Source organism: Anabas testudineus, chromosome 24 (genome assembly GCF_900324465.2).
Source record: "Anabas testudineus chromosome 24, fAnaTes1.2, whole genome shotgun sequence".
Lineage (NCBI taxonomy): Eukaryota > Metazoa > Chordata > Actinopteri > Anabantiformes > Anabantidae > Anabas > Anabas testudineus.
The window spans coordinates 3,489,491-3,506,495 of NC_046632.1; the positions used below are offsets into that span (position 1 = coordinate 3,489,491).

Consider the following 17,005-nt stretch of genomic DNA (forward strand, 5'->3'; position numbering starts at 1 on the left):
TGGCATACAACTACAATAACTATATATATTTTACACATTTTTACTAAGAAATGGGACAAGACATTTTGTCTCTCAGCTGTTCTAATTTATTTCATGTTTCAAGGTAACATACAGGCCTTCTGTTTTCATTCTAGTGAGACTGATCTGTGTGGACGACCCGCCTATTGCTCGTACTCATTCTGCTCTCTAAGTAAATCTTTATATAATAAACAAACTAATTGTAATTGACTTTTAAAGTAACCAAACAAAGCAAATGATCATGAAACAGGAGACATATGACTCATCAACTCTATTTTCTCCATGAATACTTTCCACTGTTCCTCACAGTTGAGTGAGGTCAGTCATTCACTGGTCATTTTTATGAATTTTCAGCTTTCGCTGTGTTTGGGAAAAACTTCCATCCACTTCTTACTTGTGGATGTTGAGATATTCCATCTTGCTTTCAGTATTTGTGTATCTTTAGATCTTGTGACAGATTTGGTCCATACCCACTATCTCTGTATCATTTAAGCCACCAGGTCAGTGAAGAAGAACTCCTGACACAGGCTCAGTTTTACTTTAACCAAACTACTTATCAGTGTCTGCAATAAAGTGATCACAGAAGGCCTCTTCTTCCTTTTCACAGATTTTCACAGTTGCTTTTGTTTCATAAACTTCAGTGATGCAGAGTTTTGTTTCCTCCAACTTTTTCATGAGTTGTTTAGAAAGTCCAATTTAAATGAGCTGATGTATAATACCAACCCTTGTTCAGCTTCCAAAATGCCCAATGTTCTGTCTATTTGTTCAAATATGTTTAACACTGGGAAAATCAAGGGAAAATACCATTTAACTTTACGTTCAGATCAACACAAGGAAATTTACTGATGAAGTCACTTAACTAGCTAAACAAGTGTGTGACGCAAATTTTCCAGGAAGTTCACTGATCTCTCACTATTTGTCTGTGTGTCTACAGACAAACATTGAAATGATTGTGTTATCTTGACTAGAGCACACTTGGACTCAAGGACATAATTAGAGGTAAAAAAATATAATAACCTTTTTTATAGCGTCACTATTATATTATATGCATATAACATAATGCTAATTCTAGAAGAGTATGCTTCTTTTTGCAGATAAATCATAATTAGTTTTTGGTTGTGCACTTTGACAGAAATGATGTGAGCTAACCAAAGGTTAACAGGTCCATTCTATACCTTAGGACTAGCACTACTGCTTGCATCACACCATTGCCAAATATTGTATTATGCAGCAACAATTGCAGTTGTTGTATTATATTCTAAGCGCTTTTTTCACGCAATGGTAGTCCCCCAAGAAAATCTTCTACTTTTTACAAAGCCCTATGAGGTAAATACATCATGCATCTTAAACATGTAGCCAGACTTAATCTCACTAGTAATTCAAATGTTCAAGATGAAATTTAATACTACACAATTTTAACACAATGTGTTAATCCCAAAAAGTGTAACCTCTAAACAACTCTTCCGTAATAGGAAAAAGTTCTTGCTGTGATAAGTAGACTCAGTTTGGTTTAATTAGGGTGGGCCTTAAGCTCGGAATGCTTACTCCACTTCCACAACATGCCTTTCTCTGCAGAGTTTCTGTACATTGTTAAATTTAATTGATTTCTCATGAGGCTGTTCATAATATCTCAAGCATCTTGTGGTGAACATCATAAATAAAATAACTGTGTCTTCCAAAATGCATATGAGCAATTGATATTGCTCGTGCGTTATTGACTGCGGCCTCGTGTAAATTATTAAATAACCCACACTGACACACCTCAGACCTCAAGCTTACCACCTCGGAGGTCTGGTTTTAAAAAGTATCCTTTGAACAAAAGTTGATCTAATTCTTGTTAGGAAAATCAGCTGTTAGTATAGAATATGTTTTACACTGATCTGTATACAGAGATACAGGCTGTTAAGTGTTAGCAAATATTTAGAGGAAACCTGGAATCCAATCAGATCACACTGAAGACTTAAGTGCGTAACCTGTAACCACTCTGGCCTGAGTGATTGAGTGATATATTTGGGCATATATATGTTTTTGTTTTGTTTTTTTTTTATCCACCTTTGAGGTTTGATTTAAAATATGATTTAACGCTGGAGCAACTCAAATCCTTCCATTAGAAATTTGAACTACACAAGACGAAGAAGAGAAGTTAGAAGTCGTCTTCACCATGTTTAGGATATTAGTTCAGTTCACTTGTATGCAAAGGTAGCTGTGTATTAGTAGCAACTAATATACCATCTTGTGGGAGAAAGAAAGAAAATCAGCCTATACTTTCACTTTCTTCAAATAGTCGTCAAATGATATTTCAACAGTCAATAAGATTGATACCAATGGTTAACTGTGAGAAACAGTCTGTCTGACTCTTGTCTGCAGCTTGCAGATAGTTACAGTATAATGGTTTTCCAGTTTGGTCATTTCTGTTCTTACAGAAAGAGTAGAGTAACAAAGAGTAACTGTTAACCTCTTACTTTTAACGTGAAAAAATTGAATAATGTGGATATTTAAGTCATGTTTTGTATATTTAAACACAGACAAAAACATACAAGCATACAAAATATGTATGAGAGGGCTACCTTAACATGTAAAAGCTAATCCAAGAATGCAATTCATTCATTTTTGTCTTGATTAAATATCACGTTGTGTAAATGTATGTATTTATTTGGTTGGTTGAGATTTGTTAGTTATGATTATATTTGAAATATAGCAGTTACAACAGATTGTTATGTAAACTGCAGCGAATGTTTAGTTCTTCCTGAGGGGGGCGTAACAGAAAATAATTAAGAAGCACTGGGTTAGCACATGACGATAATTTTAATTTGTGCTGATTTGCCAATTTTCTTTCATCATTGTTCTTTTCCCCATTTGGCTAAATATTTAACAACATTTAACTAGGTTTAAAGTCCTGTATTCCTTTTCAAATTTGCCTTAGTAGCAGCCAAATCAGTTACAGTAGACCTTCTTATATTATATCCAGTCAGTAAGATGAGTCATAAAAAGAGGAGGGCTGCGGACTATCAATTCCATTATAAAATACTTCTGCTTGTGTTATATATTTATCCTGAGTAATTTGTGATTTTTTTCAAACCTCATCTATAAAGCATCTGCAAACCTAGAAAAAGATCATAGTGGTTCATTCACCATTAATGTTTTGAAGGCGGTGTATGTCCGATTTATACGTAAAATTATTAACCACACAAGTAATACCGGAGTTCTGGTACCTGTGTAGAACTCACACTGTAGTGTCTTTGAGGCATCATTTAAAAGTGTTGTAAGAGGGGGGAACCTTATACGAATACAATGATATCTGTATTTACCATTTGTTCATGCACGTCTTAATAATCAATTGTGTTGATTGTGTCTTTTACTTTAGTTGAGATGGCAGTACCAAGAACAATAGGATGCACAATTTTTCTTGTGGCTATATTCTGCCTGCATAAAAAGGGATATGGAGAGTCTGAGAAGAGAGTCTTAGAGGTAAGAATAATTATTAATAAGTAGAAAATATATTTCTATATTATATATCTCTGGTCATGTACTTAAAAAATGTTTAAATGTGATCTTTAATGTGGATAATAATCAACATATGAAAATAAAGAAGAAAACACAAACATAAACAAGAAAAAAACAAAAACAAAAAATGTTTAGTATACTAAGTTTTAGTATATTTGCTTAGTAACATATTATTTTAGAGATTTAATAAGGCATAAATGGATTTTTCCAGGAAGTGATGGATACAAAACAATCAGTCATTCATGGCAGACACAAAAGAGCGGGTGAGTCACATTTTCACAATGTCACCACAGTATCAACTGTACCAGTTAGATGCCTGCTCCCTATGGACACACGCTTTTCTGTGCTCAGTACCATTTACCATAATATCAAAACATATACGATTGGTGTCTGATTGCCTTTTTTATGTCTTTTCCATTGCCTGAAATTCCTCCTTAAATTCCACCAATTAGTTACTGTGCTGTTGTCCATCAACAACTGCAAACCTAACCATACAATTGATGTATTCCACAGCCATCACACAAATCAGCACAAATTAAAATTAACACACAAGGACACACAACTAATTAAAACAAGAAGTTTAATTATAATTACAAGAGGTAACTTAAACCATAACTGGTAATACAAGTTACTAGTTAAAATGCTAGTTAGAAATCTCTCTTCATTCCTTTGCAGCGCATTCCTGTGGTACACTGCACAGTAACAGAAACGTGTCCAACCCAGTCCCAACCTGGTATGAGGAACTTTTAAAGCTAGTCTCTCCTGTGATTGGGTTGCATAATTATGAGTTTTAAACTAGATAGCCGGGTCTTAGAAAAGAAAACACTGGTAAGGTAATCCCTTCTAGATGCCACAGATAACCAACCTTTCTATATCCTTCTGGAACCTAGAAGAATCATCTATCATTATAAATAATATAATCATATCATTAATAATAATATATTATTTTTAATTCTCAGTCATGCAGATCCTGGTTATCTAAAAAAATTACTGTTCAAGGGCAACTTGACTGTTTCCTTCTGGAAGACTATAACCTTGTAAAGGTAGACTTCATAGCAGAGCTGCTGTCTTGGATTGAATAAGAGTGTACAGGTGTACCCAATATAGTGTTGAGAATGAGAATAAATGGAATATAATAACATTTTGATGAATTAATAAATTGCATAACAGTCAGGATCATTCTGTGCCTTCTGCCATAATGTGTAATGAATTTAATAGGTAAAAAAGTTGCCTGAAGTTTACGTTATCTCAATTAAGATGCTAGGTGTTCTATACTTTTTCTATTCAAGGCACCTCCTCGTGCACACATAGACATTCAATCACATAACTGGTTTTGGTACATGCCTGAAAAGAATCTGTCACATGGAAACAGACAGAACCTCAGCCATACTTCCTTGATAATAAAGATTATGACTGTTCTACTTCACGCGTATAAAACATAATGTACGAGGGTCATTCAATAAATAAAGTGAATTTTTCGGTATAAGGACTGATAGAACTAATACTGATAGAAGCTTACTTACTGGGAAGCTTACTTTTCTCTTCAAAGTCCTTGCAATGTCATCCACGGTCACCCTTCTGTCAGACTGAACGAGGTCATTGACTGATTCGATCACCTCAGGAGACCTCACTTCTGTAGGCCTCCCAGGCCTGCCTTCATCCTCAACACTGCTCCGTCCTTCTTTAAACAATTGAGCCCACTTGTAGACATTTGTTTGGCTGAAACATGTGGCACCATACACAGTTGACATTCTCCTATGAATTTCAACGGGTTTGCACCCTTCAGCAACCAGAAACTTGATAACTGACCGCTGTTCAATCCTGGAGCATGCTTCTTGGTCGGCCATCTTTGTTAATCGCCAAAAGAAATTAAAACCATGTGAAAAAGAAGTAAAACAAAAAACAAAATAAAAAAAGTAAGCTTCTATCTGTATTAAAAGTCCTTATACCGAAAAATTCACCTTATTTATTGAATGACCCTCGTACATCATACATTTGAAATTTAAAAACCCAAACAATAATATAATAAAAAAATACTTGCTGATTGTGTTTTTTTTTTTTGTTTGTTTGTTTTTTGTTTTTTTTACAGTGACAATACAATCAACCACAGCACAAAATTGTATGACACATGTAATGTTTATCTACTTTTAGTTTTTACTCAGTTTGTCTCTGTGTATGTGGCATTCGTTAGTAATAGATTAGTGATTTATTCATAGATGCCTGTGATGCATTTTCTCCTGTTCTCTTCTACAGTCCCAGTAGACTTTGATGCCGTTGTTAAAGTACAGATCCCAGTCTCCTCTGCACCATTTAACATTTCTGAAATAGTCAGGGATGCTCTGAAAAACCTTTCCTTTACCTTCAATCAGTCTTTAATAGTAACCAGCTTAAATTTAACAACAGGTAAGAACTTTTTTTTTTTGAATTTGTATGACCTATCTACTGCTGTTTTATTAAGTACATATACGTATTGTATACATAGCATGGCTTAAAAATGTATATATACATATTTATTTATTTATTTTATAGAGTGCTATCCAAACACCACTGGAGAACTGCAGTGTCAGTGTGAGCGGCAGTTTTCATGGCCATGCAGCAAGTGTCAAGTCTATGATGCATGCAGTAACAATGCCTCACAACCCTGTGAATGCTCAGACGCACTTCCTTATGACGGACAATTCTGTGAACCATACACAAGTAAGCACTGATGCTTACATGAACACGAATGTGCCTCTAAACTGATCTTATTTTAATTATAATGAAGGTTTTTCGTGTTTTTGTGGGCTGAAAATGATTTTGTTTAATCCTGCTCCGCAGATGCTGGTGCATGTTTAGCCTCAACCACAGGTATAAAAAGAAAACCAAAAACATTTGTTGTCGCACAAAATATTTATTTTAATTTAACAATTTATCATCTCTGAATATGTGTTTCTGAATGAATATGCAGCACCAACATCTCTAGATATGTTTGAATTTCTGAATAAATAAAACCTCATAGCACTTGGACTAGTAAAAATGCTTCTGGTTTTTATAACAAACAACAGCAACACCACCATCTTCAACAAAAACTGGTATGTAAGGAATTAATGTCCCTGGATGTATTTGAGTTTCAGTATAAATAAAACCTTATACCTCTTGGACTAGTAAAAGTTGGCTGATCTTTCCTTTTTTTTTATTTGCAAAAGAGGCACCACCATCTTCAACAACAACTGGTATGTAAGGAATGAATGTCCCTGTACATCTTTGAGTTTCTGATTTAATGAAACCTCATACCACTTGGACTAGCAAAAGTTTGACTAAATTTTCTTTTTTTGCAGCAGCACCACCATCAACACCTCTAGCTTCAACAACAATTGGTACGTAAAGAATGAATGTCCCTGGATGTATTTGAGTTTAAGAATGAATTAAGCTCATGTTGCTTGGACTAGTAAAAGTTTGGCTGTATTTTCCTCTTCTTTTTTATTTACAACAGCAGAACCACCATCTTCAACAACAACTGGTATGTAAGAAATGAATGTCCCTGGGCATCTTTTAGTTTCTGATCAAATTTATTATACCTCTTGGACTAGTAAAGTTCAGCTGATTTTATTTTTTATTTTTTAATGCTGGAGCAGCAGCACCACCATCAACAGCACTATCTTCAACAACAACTGGTACGTAAAGAATGAATGTCCCTGGATGTATTTGAGTTTAATAATGAATTAACCTCATGCTGCTTGGACTAGTAAAAGTTGGCTGAATTTTCCTCTTTTTTATATTTGCAACAGCAGCAACAACATCTTCAACAACAACTGGTACGTAAGAAATGAATGTCCGTGAACATCTTCGAGTTTCTGATTTAATAAAACCTCATACCACTTGGACTAGCAAAAGTTTGACTAAATTTTCATTTTTTGCAGCAGCACCACCATCAACACCTCTAGCTTCAACAACAACTGGTACGTAAAGAATGAATGTCCCTGGATGTATTTGAGTTTAAGAATGAATTAACCTCATGCTGCTTGGACTAGTAAAAGTTTGGCTGAATTTTCTTTTTTTTTGCAGCAGCACCACCATCAACACAATTATCTTCAACAGCAACTGGTATGTAAGGAATGAATGTGCATGGATATATTTGAATTTCTGAATGAATAAAACCTCATACCACTTGGACTACTAAAAGTCCTACTGATTTTTTTCTTTTCTTTGTTACAGTGACACAAACTGATATGACACATGAAATTCAAGGTCAAACTGTCAGTAGTTGAGATATAGGTTGGGAGTAATGTAAGGGCAGGCAAAAGGTCAACATGGTGAAGTTGTGGAATAGGTTTTAACTAGACAATAGATCTTTAAAAAAAACTTTTATTAGGATTGTTTAAATACAAAATATTATATATTTATGTATATTAGAAATGTTTAATCTTGAGAACACACATTCCTCTGCTAATTTAAACTTCTATAAATGATGGGTAATTTGCTGTTACCCGAGCGTTGATGCAGGATAGTATGTATTGAGAAAGTTCACTGAGGTGTCAGAAACCATCTTCATGCTCCCACAGGGCTCCGCCAATAAATTGTTGAGGATAAAGTTGTCTCCACCTAATTACACTACGACTGTGTCTCTTACAGTAAACTTGTCGTTTACCATGGACTTACCTTTTAGTGATTCATACAATAACGGAAACAGTTCACAGTGGACAGACATCAGTAGTGCTGTAAGTCTTAATGTAATTTTCTCTCTGTGTCACTGTTTCATCTCAAAGTGTTGATGCTTTGAATTTATTTAATATTTGATCCTGATCTGATTGTAGAGCCAATAACATAGGCTCTGTAATTGTTTGAAACAGATTCAAACACAATGCCGTAACCACATCTCAAATCTCATAAATGCAACTTTAACTGGCTTCCGGTGAGTAAGATCTCTTATTTTTCATGTTAAAATCACATTTAGACAGTACATATTTTTTAACTGACTGAAAAGTCAGTTAATAATGTCTCCAGACTTTCTCCTGCTGTGTGTTGCATGTGTGAACACACAACTCTGCACAAATCCAGACCTGATCCTCCATGCATATGTGAAAGCAAATGGCTTAGGACACTAGTTCAACTTAACAACATTTATGACAGTTACTTTACCTCATTAATTTCCTGTCTTTACAGAGGTAGCCTTTTTCATGTGGTAACCATATTAAGTGTAAAATATAGGTGATTATGAAAGGGATGATGAAAACATCACAATTATGTATTTCAGGAGAGGAAGCACCATTGCAGACTATACTGTCAACGCACCTTCTTTGAACATCACAGAACTAGATGCAGTAAAGACTGGGATATTTACAGACTTAGGAACCAAATACCCTATAATATTTGACAGTAAGTCATTTTGACAGTGTGTTTTTCTTTGCTCTTTGCTCTTTCTACCATATTAGAAATATCTGGTAACTGTCTACACTGTCTGACCTATATTTTCTTACTTTTTATAGGTTCGGCTAACCTGTCCTTTACACATCAGTCAGCATTTTATGGGCAAACAGTGAATGTGACTTGTGGCCCTCTACCAAAGAGCCTTAATTTTGGTAACAACTGGATTGCAGAGTGGAGCCAGGGCAACAGCTTAATTTCCAATGACAGCAAACACAGTCTTTCAACAGACTATGGAGCTGGAACAGCAACATTAACTATGTCAAATGTCTTTACAAGCGAGGATGGTACGAAAATGTTCCAGTTTTGTACAGGCAGTAAATAATTTCTGTCAAAGGGGACATTTTTCTAAATAACTTGTAGGCAGTATTTATATTACAGTACAAGTGCAGTCAGAATTGACAGACTTGACCAACCAATGCCAACAAATGAATTTGCTCACAGTAAAGTCATTTGACCAAAAAACGAATCTATTTTTTTTTTAATCTTAGAGAAATTAAAACACATGACACAATTACAATCATTTGTACAATAGCAGTAATAGTAAAAAAAAGAATTTTAGTTTGAAGTTTAAATTATAATTTAATCAATGCTTTTCTTTTAGGTTAAAGCTTACAGCATAATATATTTGAGAATGTTGCTCCCAACACATAAAAACCTAAATATTGATTTAAGTTGGTGCCCTTCTTGTCAGTTAATGCTGTGACATTTAATATTTTTATTTGTACTTGTTTAGCAATGCTGGCTTCATAGTTGTTTAGCCTTAAATTAATTATCTCCTTTTAATTTCAGGACTTTATGAATGTAATTTTAAACAGGCAACAGGTGGCCCATCCTTTCGACAGAAGTCTTCTGTGGCATTCAAAGTCACTGAGGTGCCGCTGGTCCAAGTGTCACCTGTTCAAATAAAGGTCCCGTGTGATGGTAGAAAAGTGCAACTGACCTGTTCTGTCAGCTCCAACAGCCAAAATTATCTGGTTGAGTTTACAGGTTTGACTAATCCAGGTAAATCTAAAACCAACAAACACCAAACAGCAGATCACAAATCACTTGCATATGAATGCAGTTCTTGGACAGATATTTTAGATAATGTGCATAGTAAATATTAGTTTTTATTATCTACCACTCTAACATCCAAGTTATGTTTTTGTATGTTTATAAACAGATGTCAAAATCAACTATGAATATACCAACACTGACTGTACAAGCAAGACTTTTACCTGTCAAGTGAAAGACTTCCCACAGTTTAACAACACCATAACACTGACATCATTCACAGGGTGTGAGTATTGATCCAAAGACTACACAGCATTTACAATTCAGGCCAACATATTATTTCTTGTTGTGATCAAAATGTTTCTTTCTCTCTAGCATTTCTTTGTCAAGATTCTATTTTTGGTTTTGGACAAGAAGATGATACAGCTGCAGCTTCATGCCCAACGAACCAAGAGGGAATCATAACTGCCATTTGTAAGAAGGCGGGCTGGCAGGAGCAACTAAAAACCTGTGTCCTAAAACCAGTTACCGACCTGCTTGTACAGTCTCAGGTTAGCCAGTTCTCCAACTGTTTCTAAAATGAAATTGTGTATCATGGAGTACTTGAATAACAAACATATTCTAGGCAAAAGGTTCTGCACAAAAAAGATGAACAACATAATCAGGTGGACAATTAAAGTCTTTTTAGCACCTGAACATAATGCCTGTCAGCCAACTAGTTAATGAAGTATATCAAAGATGTTCTAGACAGTTTTTATGGTTTTGTTTTGCTGTCCCACTTTGGCACCATCTAGTGGTAATGAATTAGCACTGGAAACTTCATTACTTGTTATAATCTTGCACGAGCATTGGTTAGGATCTAAAACAAGTAACGTTTATCGTAACAGAACACATCTGATTACACTACTAGCTTATATACCTCTATCCTCTCTTTGTTGGGGAATGTCAGTGTTTTCTGAAACATAAGTGCTAAGTCTAAACCATTAGAGTATGAGGATTATGTTTACAAGGATGCCCTAATCAAATTGTTTTAGTTTTTTGTCCAAATCCAAGACTTTTCCACTTTAGCCCTTTCTGAAATACTGACACCAGTCTCTACCTAAAGTAAACAGCTAATTTGTTTGATTCTTGAAATACCATGTACATGCAGTGATGATTGTGTTTTCTTTCTTTTTCCTTTTATGTTTTCTTACTCTCACAGTTTTTGACTACCATTACAGTACCAACATTGTTGAGTCAGCTCAGCAATGTCTCTCTCAACTACACAAAGGAAGTGGTTGGATCTCCTACCACCATTAGCGCCGTGGTTCAAATTCTCAGCAATGTAGCAAATGCGTTGTTGTCGTTATCTATCCCAATAACTAAATCTTTAATGGAGGTATGTAAATTAATCTGCTAAGTTTGACACATTTTCTAGACTATTTTAATGAAAATATACATGGTACGTTTCCAATGATGTAATAACTACTATCGTCTCCATTTAGGACGTTCTAATAACTTCAGGTATCCTCACCACAGCAAAGGATTCCTGGAAAACTCTAAACAATGGAAGCAGCTCATTAACAAACAGTAGCATCTCCAAAAATGAAAGTATCAGCTCAAAATTCCTACAGTCTATTGAGCAGATAACACGTCGCCTTACCAATGATTCTTTTGACATTTCCACAGATTACATTATCTTTAACAAAACTACATTCAAGGACAATTTCAATGCTGAATTTAATTCTTCAGTAGATGTAGCAATATCAGAGGCTACTGGAGAAAATAAGTCACTCACTATTATAACATTTTCATTAATGGATAGCGTACTCCCTGCAAGAAATGAACTTAATTTAGACTCCGCCGTCATCAATGGGAAAGTTGTACTGATTCAGTCCAGTGCCAATGTCAGTAATATTTCCCTCACATTTGTTGTTACCAATGATAGTCTGAAAAACCCGGAGTGTGTTTTCTGGAACTTCAATCTCTCCCGTGGTCTGGGAGGATGGGACAACACAGGCTGCAAGTTAGTCAACAACAACCAAACTGTCACTTGCAACTGTAACCATCTAACCTCCTTCTCCATTCTGATGTCGCCCTTCAGCATTGAGGACCCTGTGCTGGATTACATCACCTACATTGGAGTCAGCATATCTATGGCTTCCTTGATCATATGCCTCATTATTGAAGCCGTCATATGGAGAAAAATAAAACTTAACCATACTTCTTACCTGCGTCATGTTTCCATTGTTAACATCGCCGTGTCTCTCCTGATTGCAGACATCTGGTTCATTATTGGCGCAGCTATTTCAGCAGCGAAGGAAGAAAACAAAGCAGCATGTAGTACAGCAACTTTTTTTATCCATTATTTCTACCTAGCCCTGTTCTTCTGGATGTTGGCATCAGCTCTGCTGCTGCTCTATCGCACAGTTAGTGTTTTTGACGGCGGTTTGTCTAAAACATCTATGTTGGTTATTGGATTCTCTTTAGGATATGGGGCCCCTCTCATCATTGTGGTTGTAACTATAGCTGCCGCTGCACCCAGACAAGCATACATCCAAGGAGCGAAAATCTGTTGGCTCAACTGGAACGAGTCCAAAGCCCTACTGGCATTTGTGATCCCTGCGCTAACAATAGTTGTGATAAACCTCATCATCCTGCTTGTGGTCTTGTACAAAATGCTGAGGAGAAGAGCAGTCGGAGGCGCTTCACATGCATTGGAGAGGCATATCACAGTGGTTCTTGCCAGAACTTTAGCTGTCCTCACACCTTTTTTTGGAATAACTTGGGGTCTAGGCATAGGAACCATGATACACCCACACAACAGAGGACTTCTTATTGCATTTGCACTATTCAATTCACTGCAGGTACAAATACAGGCTTACTATAATCATATTTGAATAATAATATTTCATAATTAACTTTTCATATTATCACTGTATTTACTGATCCACTGTATGTTTCTGTGAAGGGTTTTTTTATATTGGTGTTTGGAACACTGCTGGACCATAAGGTACTACATAAATACTTTTATGACTTGATGACATGATAAACATAAACAGTTAAGTTAAGTAAATGCAAGTGCACTGTTATATCAAAACTAAAATCATACAAGCTCCTTCTGGTATTTGTCTTGAAAACCTGAAAACTAAAAACTATTTCTACATCTATTAACTAAATGAAATCTGATGTGTTGAGAAGTTACACAACAAACCTTATTAACTTTTAAACCATTTTGCTAATTTTTGAGTGATATCTTTTCAGGTGCAGTCAGAATTAGTAATAAAGTCCCAAACATCCAGCCGTAGAACAAAGGTAAGAACAGTTTTCTTAATAATTTTGTTTTGTAAGCAGCTCATCCATTTTTGTCGTTATCATAATTTTGCCTTTATATTTATTTTAGAGCACCAGTGCTGGAGCTTTATCATCAAGTGGACTAGGCGCTTTCTGGAACTGGAGAAGAGCAAGAGGTACAGCATGAGTTGATAAAATCTATATTTCTAAATCCTTTTAAAGTAGTTTTATCTGTGCCAACAGCTCATGTTGGTTCACTGCTACAGTTGTCCAACCTAGCATTTTTTATTTTTTTTGCATTACCATATAGTCAATATTTCACTTTAGACAGAATCAGAAATGCTGTGAGAATCCAAATGTTTGAAGCACCCTTGTACAAAGTCTGTAATCACGCTAATGTGTGAATAATGCAAAATAAGCATTGCAATTTTTGCAGTGTATTTATTGTGTCACATAATAATTCCTGAATACTCCACAGGTGCCTCCTCCCATTAACAATGCCATGTTGTTTGCTACAAGGTTAATTAGGGAAAATGCACCTGATTCTCCATTGTCCTGAGGTCATACGAGACAATGGCTCTTGACTGTTATAGTAGTTCATTTTCATGTGTTAAACACAGAAGCAACTGCAAAGACTGGTTAGTAATAATTAATAATATTAAATGAATAATAAAATATAAGAAACCAAATGGGTATTTGTTACGATCAAACTATCTCCTGTCTGGCAGAAAGATTTCAGGATTTTACATAAAACAATGTGACAAAAGGGCCATAAATGACCTCCAGTCCAGGAAGTTTCATCAAAATAAAATACATTCTTGACATTGTTACAACAGATTCAAATCTTCTTTATATTTGATTTAACATTGACATTTCAAATCTGTTCAAACAGCGGCTCAGCAGCAGAACTTAATTATCTAGTTGGTCAAAGGATAGTGAGGGGAACAATCATGGAAGAATGTGTGCATAGTGTGATAAATGAAACTGTATTGAAATATTTTCGACTGAATGTTGTTTTGCTGACACCTTTTCAGATGGTTACAGTGTTTCATCTGGTGCCACCAATGCGTCTAACTCCTACTCCAACAGCTGATGATCTTTATGGACAGCTGTGGTCTGTGGACCATCAAATCAGCAAATCAACAAAGCAAACCAGTGACTTTACATTTTCTTTCTCTCTTTGCTTCACTTCTCTTCTCTTTTTTACTCTCTTCTTCACTGTAACAGCAATAATTTTAGAGCATGAGGGTGAAATTAAATCCAATAAATAACCTAACAAGAATTTTGAAATTCTGAAGAGTTTAAAATGCATATTTTCAACATTTAGGCTACTCATAGTTACTTTAAATCCCTGATCGTGGAAGGATTTATAGTTTGATTGTATTGTAAATGCCTTCAACAATTTTTCATCAGCATTGTTTTTGAATTTTATTTTGTTTGTTTTTGTATTACATTTTGTCACTTATCTGTAAAAGCTTTTTTTGTTTGTGACTATGCTGAATTCCTGTTGCTACAGTGTTTACATCAGATTTTAGATATACAATGTAAGTAGATGCAAAATGGCTCTTGTTTTGGTTTACTTTGCCAAACAAATCAGTTAGACAGGGCAAGGCTTTCTTACACAGATCTGTAAATTTGTTTACTCAGGCAGTGGCATCGTAATGACAAATTGTCTAGGACAAGTCTATCAGTCAAATATCATTTCCAACAGGTTACTAGGAATTATTCAGAGAATTACACATTCAATGCCACCTTCAAGCTTGGGTTTTCTGGCCAGAAGCCTGAGAGCCTGATGGTCCTGCACAGAATCTTTACTATATCTCCTCTGGACATAGATCCCAGATGTTATTCTTGAAATCAGCTTGAGCCACTCTCCCAGTTTGAAGGTCTCTGGCATAGTGTGTATTCCATTGGTATTTCTCAAGTGTTTCTCAGTGTTCTTCCTTCCTGATGTTGCTCTTAAGTTGAATTGCGATATCTATTACTACAACCATTTTCCTCTGTTTGTCCACCACTGCTGTGCCTGCTAGGTTACCCATTACCAGTTTGTGGGTCTGCATTTGAAAATCCTACAAGATCTTATCTTTGTGGGATTGGTGTGTCCCATTTTGACTTTGGCACTTCCAGACAGAAATGTTCCTGCACACTCTGCTAGCTGGTAATGGCATTCTGTGTACTGTATATATAGCTCTGGGAAAAAATAAGTGACCACTGCAATCTTTCTGTAAAATAGCATCTTTGCTAGAATGGCATTCATTCCAGTTCTCTGTTTAGGTCACCAGCACATCTCGTTTTGCTTCATGAGGTACTGATTAGGCGTTCACCTGAATCCTGTTCCCGTGGTATACAGTAACACAACAGTAAAGTGAAAACAAAAACAGAACCAGCCCTGCTGATTAGTTTATCCAGCCTGTTAATGGTTGCCACCTTCAGGTTGCTACCCCAGCAGACTACAGCATAAAAGGTGGCACAGTTTTTTCTGTATTTCCTGATATGTGATAGCAAACTTCATAACAATGTTATGTGACAGCAGTGTGAGGTCAGCAGTGGTTACAGCTTCTTTACTGTATAGTTTCTCCTCAATTCACAACTCAATTTTCCAGCAACATTTCTTATAGTAACAATTTGTTCCTCGTCTCTTTGACATGTAGCATACATAACATACCACAGTCCTATTACTATAAGACTGTGGTATGTTATGTAAAATAAAAGCCTTATGATGCATATTTTCAGTTGTTACCTTGGCCTCTCTAACTTTTGTGATGTCACAGCCTTTGTCCTTCTTGAGGCAGTTTTACAACTTGGCTCAGTAAAACAGTTCTAAATGGTAATGCAGTGCATTTGTAGCTATGGTATTTACACAGCGGATGTTAAACTGCAGTATTCACTTTAACATCTCAGTAGGGTCATACTGCACCTTGAGGTAGCATCCATAGAAAAGCTCCAAGTGAAAATATGTCAATTTTGGAAAGATGCTAATGAGTTTCTCTGCTGGGAATTGGCTAGACAATTGCAACCATTCTAAGACGTGTATGGTAAATATAAAGCTGGAAAAAATGACTAATTAACACATCAGATCATCAAACCTCCTGCTTGATGCAAACAAGTTAAGTTACAAGTTGTCAACAGAATGCTGCATTATAGTAACACAGTGAACCTTACTTAATCCAGTATACTGTACTTCTTTGTTAAGTTTCTGGAAAACATAAATGAAAAATCTCTTGCTGAATGAACTTAATAAGTCATTATATGCATATTACACAAGAAGTGTGAAAAGCTAGCGTAAATTTCTTATTTCTAATATACTCAAGAACTAAAGGCCCTATTATGGACAGAGTGGCTTTTAACAGGTCTTAAAGTCTACAAGGATCACTATGTAATTGGTATGCTGCTATGCAAATGCCCGATCTGTGTTCATTTGGTAAAATAAATAAGGAAAATGTAAAAAATAAGTCTGACAGTTAATGATAAATCTTAACACAACAGATAAGGAGCCTATTCTTACATTTTGCTCAGACAATTACCAAGTGTGCCACGACTTCAAAGTTGAGAGATTTAAATGAGAACAGGACTCACATGGAAATGAAAAAAGCAAAGGAGATTTTTCCCCTCTGGATAAAATTGTTCCTGTAAAGCAGGAAGTAATTAGTAGGTTTTTTTATGTACAATAGAGTATGTATTTTTACGTAGTTTCTGAGTTTCTGTATCATACATTGTAGTTTTTTTGTTTGTTTGTTTGTTTATTGCTGTTGTCATTGTTTTTGTTGTTGTTAGGTGAAACAATAAATTAAACTTTTAAAATTACATTTCA

At 35.5% G+C, this 17,005-nt stretch overlaps 1 protein-coding gene and 1 long non-coding RNA gene across 20 annotated transcripts; one reads left to right on the forward strand and one right to left on the reverse strand.

Annotated features, from left to right (window-relative positions):
• Positions 1-941: 941 nt before the first annotated feature.
• On the forward strand, positions 942-16,968 carry LOC113149819 (adhesion G protein-coupled receptor F5-like). Of its 19 annotated transcripts, none has more exons than XM_026342129.1 (25): positions 942-1,017; positions 3,383-3,486; positions 3,734-3,785; positions 5,612-5,641; positions 5,776-5,925; positions 6,052-6,219; positions 6,340-6,369; positions 6,567-6,593; positions 6,708-6,734; positions 6,840-6,878; positions 6,995-7,021; positions 7,131-7,175; positions 8,134-8,219; positions 8,352-8,413; positions 8,756-8,877; positions 8,988-9,212; positions 9,718-9,930; positions 10,091-10,207; positions 10,297-10,472; positions 11,123-11,299; positions 11,406-12,767; positions 12,872-12,913; positions 13,165-13,215; positions 13,304-13,370; positions 14,229-16,968. In XM_026342129.1, the coding sequence occupies exons 2-25, from the start codon at positions 3,388-3,390 to the stop codon at positions 14,285-14,287; spliced, it is 3,453 nt and encodes a 1,150-aa protein (XP_026197914.1). In that variant the 5' UTR covers positions 942-1,017; positions 3,383-3,387; the 3' UTR covers positions 14,288-16,968. The 19 variants fall into 19 exon arrangements, with proteins under 19 accessions (XP_026197914.1, XP_026197916.1, XP_026197918.1 ...); XM_026342131.1 differs by having other exon boundaries at positions 7,134-7,175; XM_026342133.1 differs by having other exon boundaries at positions 7,137-7,175.
• On the reverse strand, positions 13,485-14,206 carry LOC113149822. Its single transcript, XR_003297594.1, has 2 exons — positions 13,975-14,206; positions 13,485-13,908 (listed from the first exon to the last, which is right to left on the reverse strand). It is a non-coding gene; the product is annotated as an uncharacterized LOC113149822 (long non-coding RNA).
• Positions 16,969-17,005: the final 37 nt, after the last annotated feature.

Bases quoted from the DNA above. Each gene is read 5' to 3' on its own strand.
- LOC113149819 (XM_026342129.1), top strand. From the start codon at position 3,388: ATGGCAGTACCAAGAACAATAGGATGCACAATTTTTCTTGTGGCTATA. The intron at 12,914-13,164 runs GTACTACATAAA...ATATCTTTTCAG, and splicing joins GAACACTGCTGGACCATAAG to GTGCAGTCAGAATTAGTAAT. The intron at 13,216-13,303 runs GTAAGAACAGTT...TATTTATTTTAG, and splicing joins CATCCAGCCGTAGAACAAAG to AGCACCAGTGCTGGAGCTTT.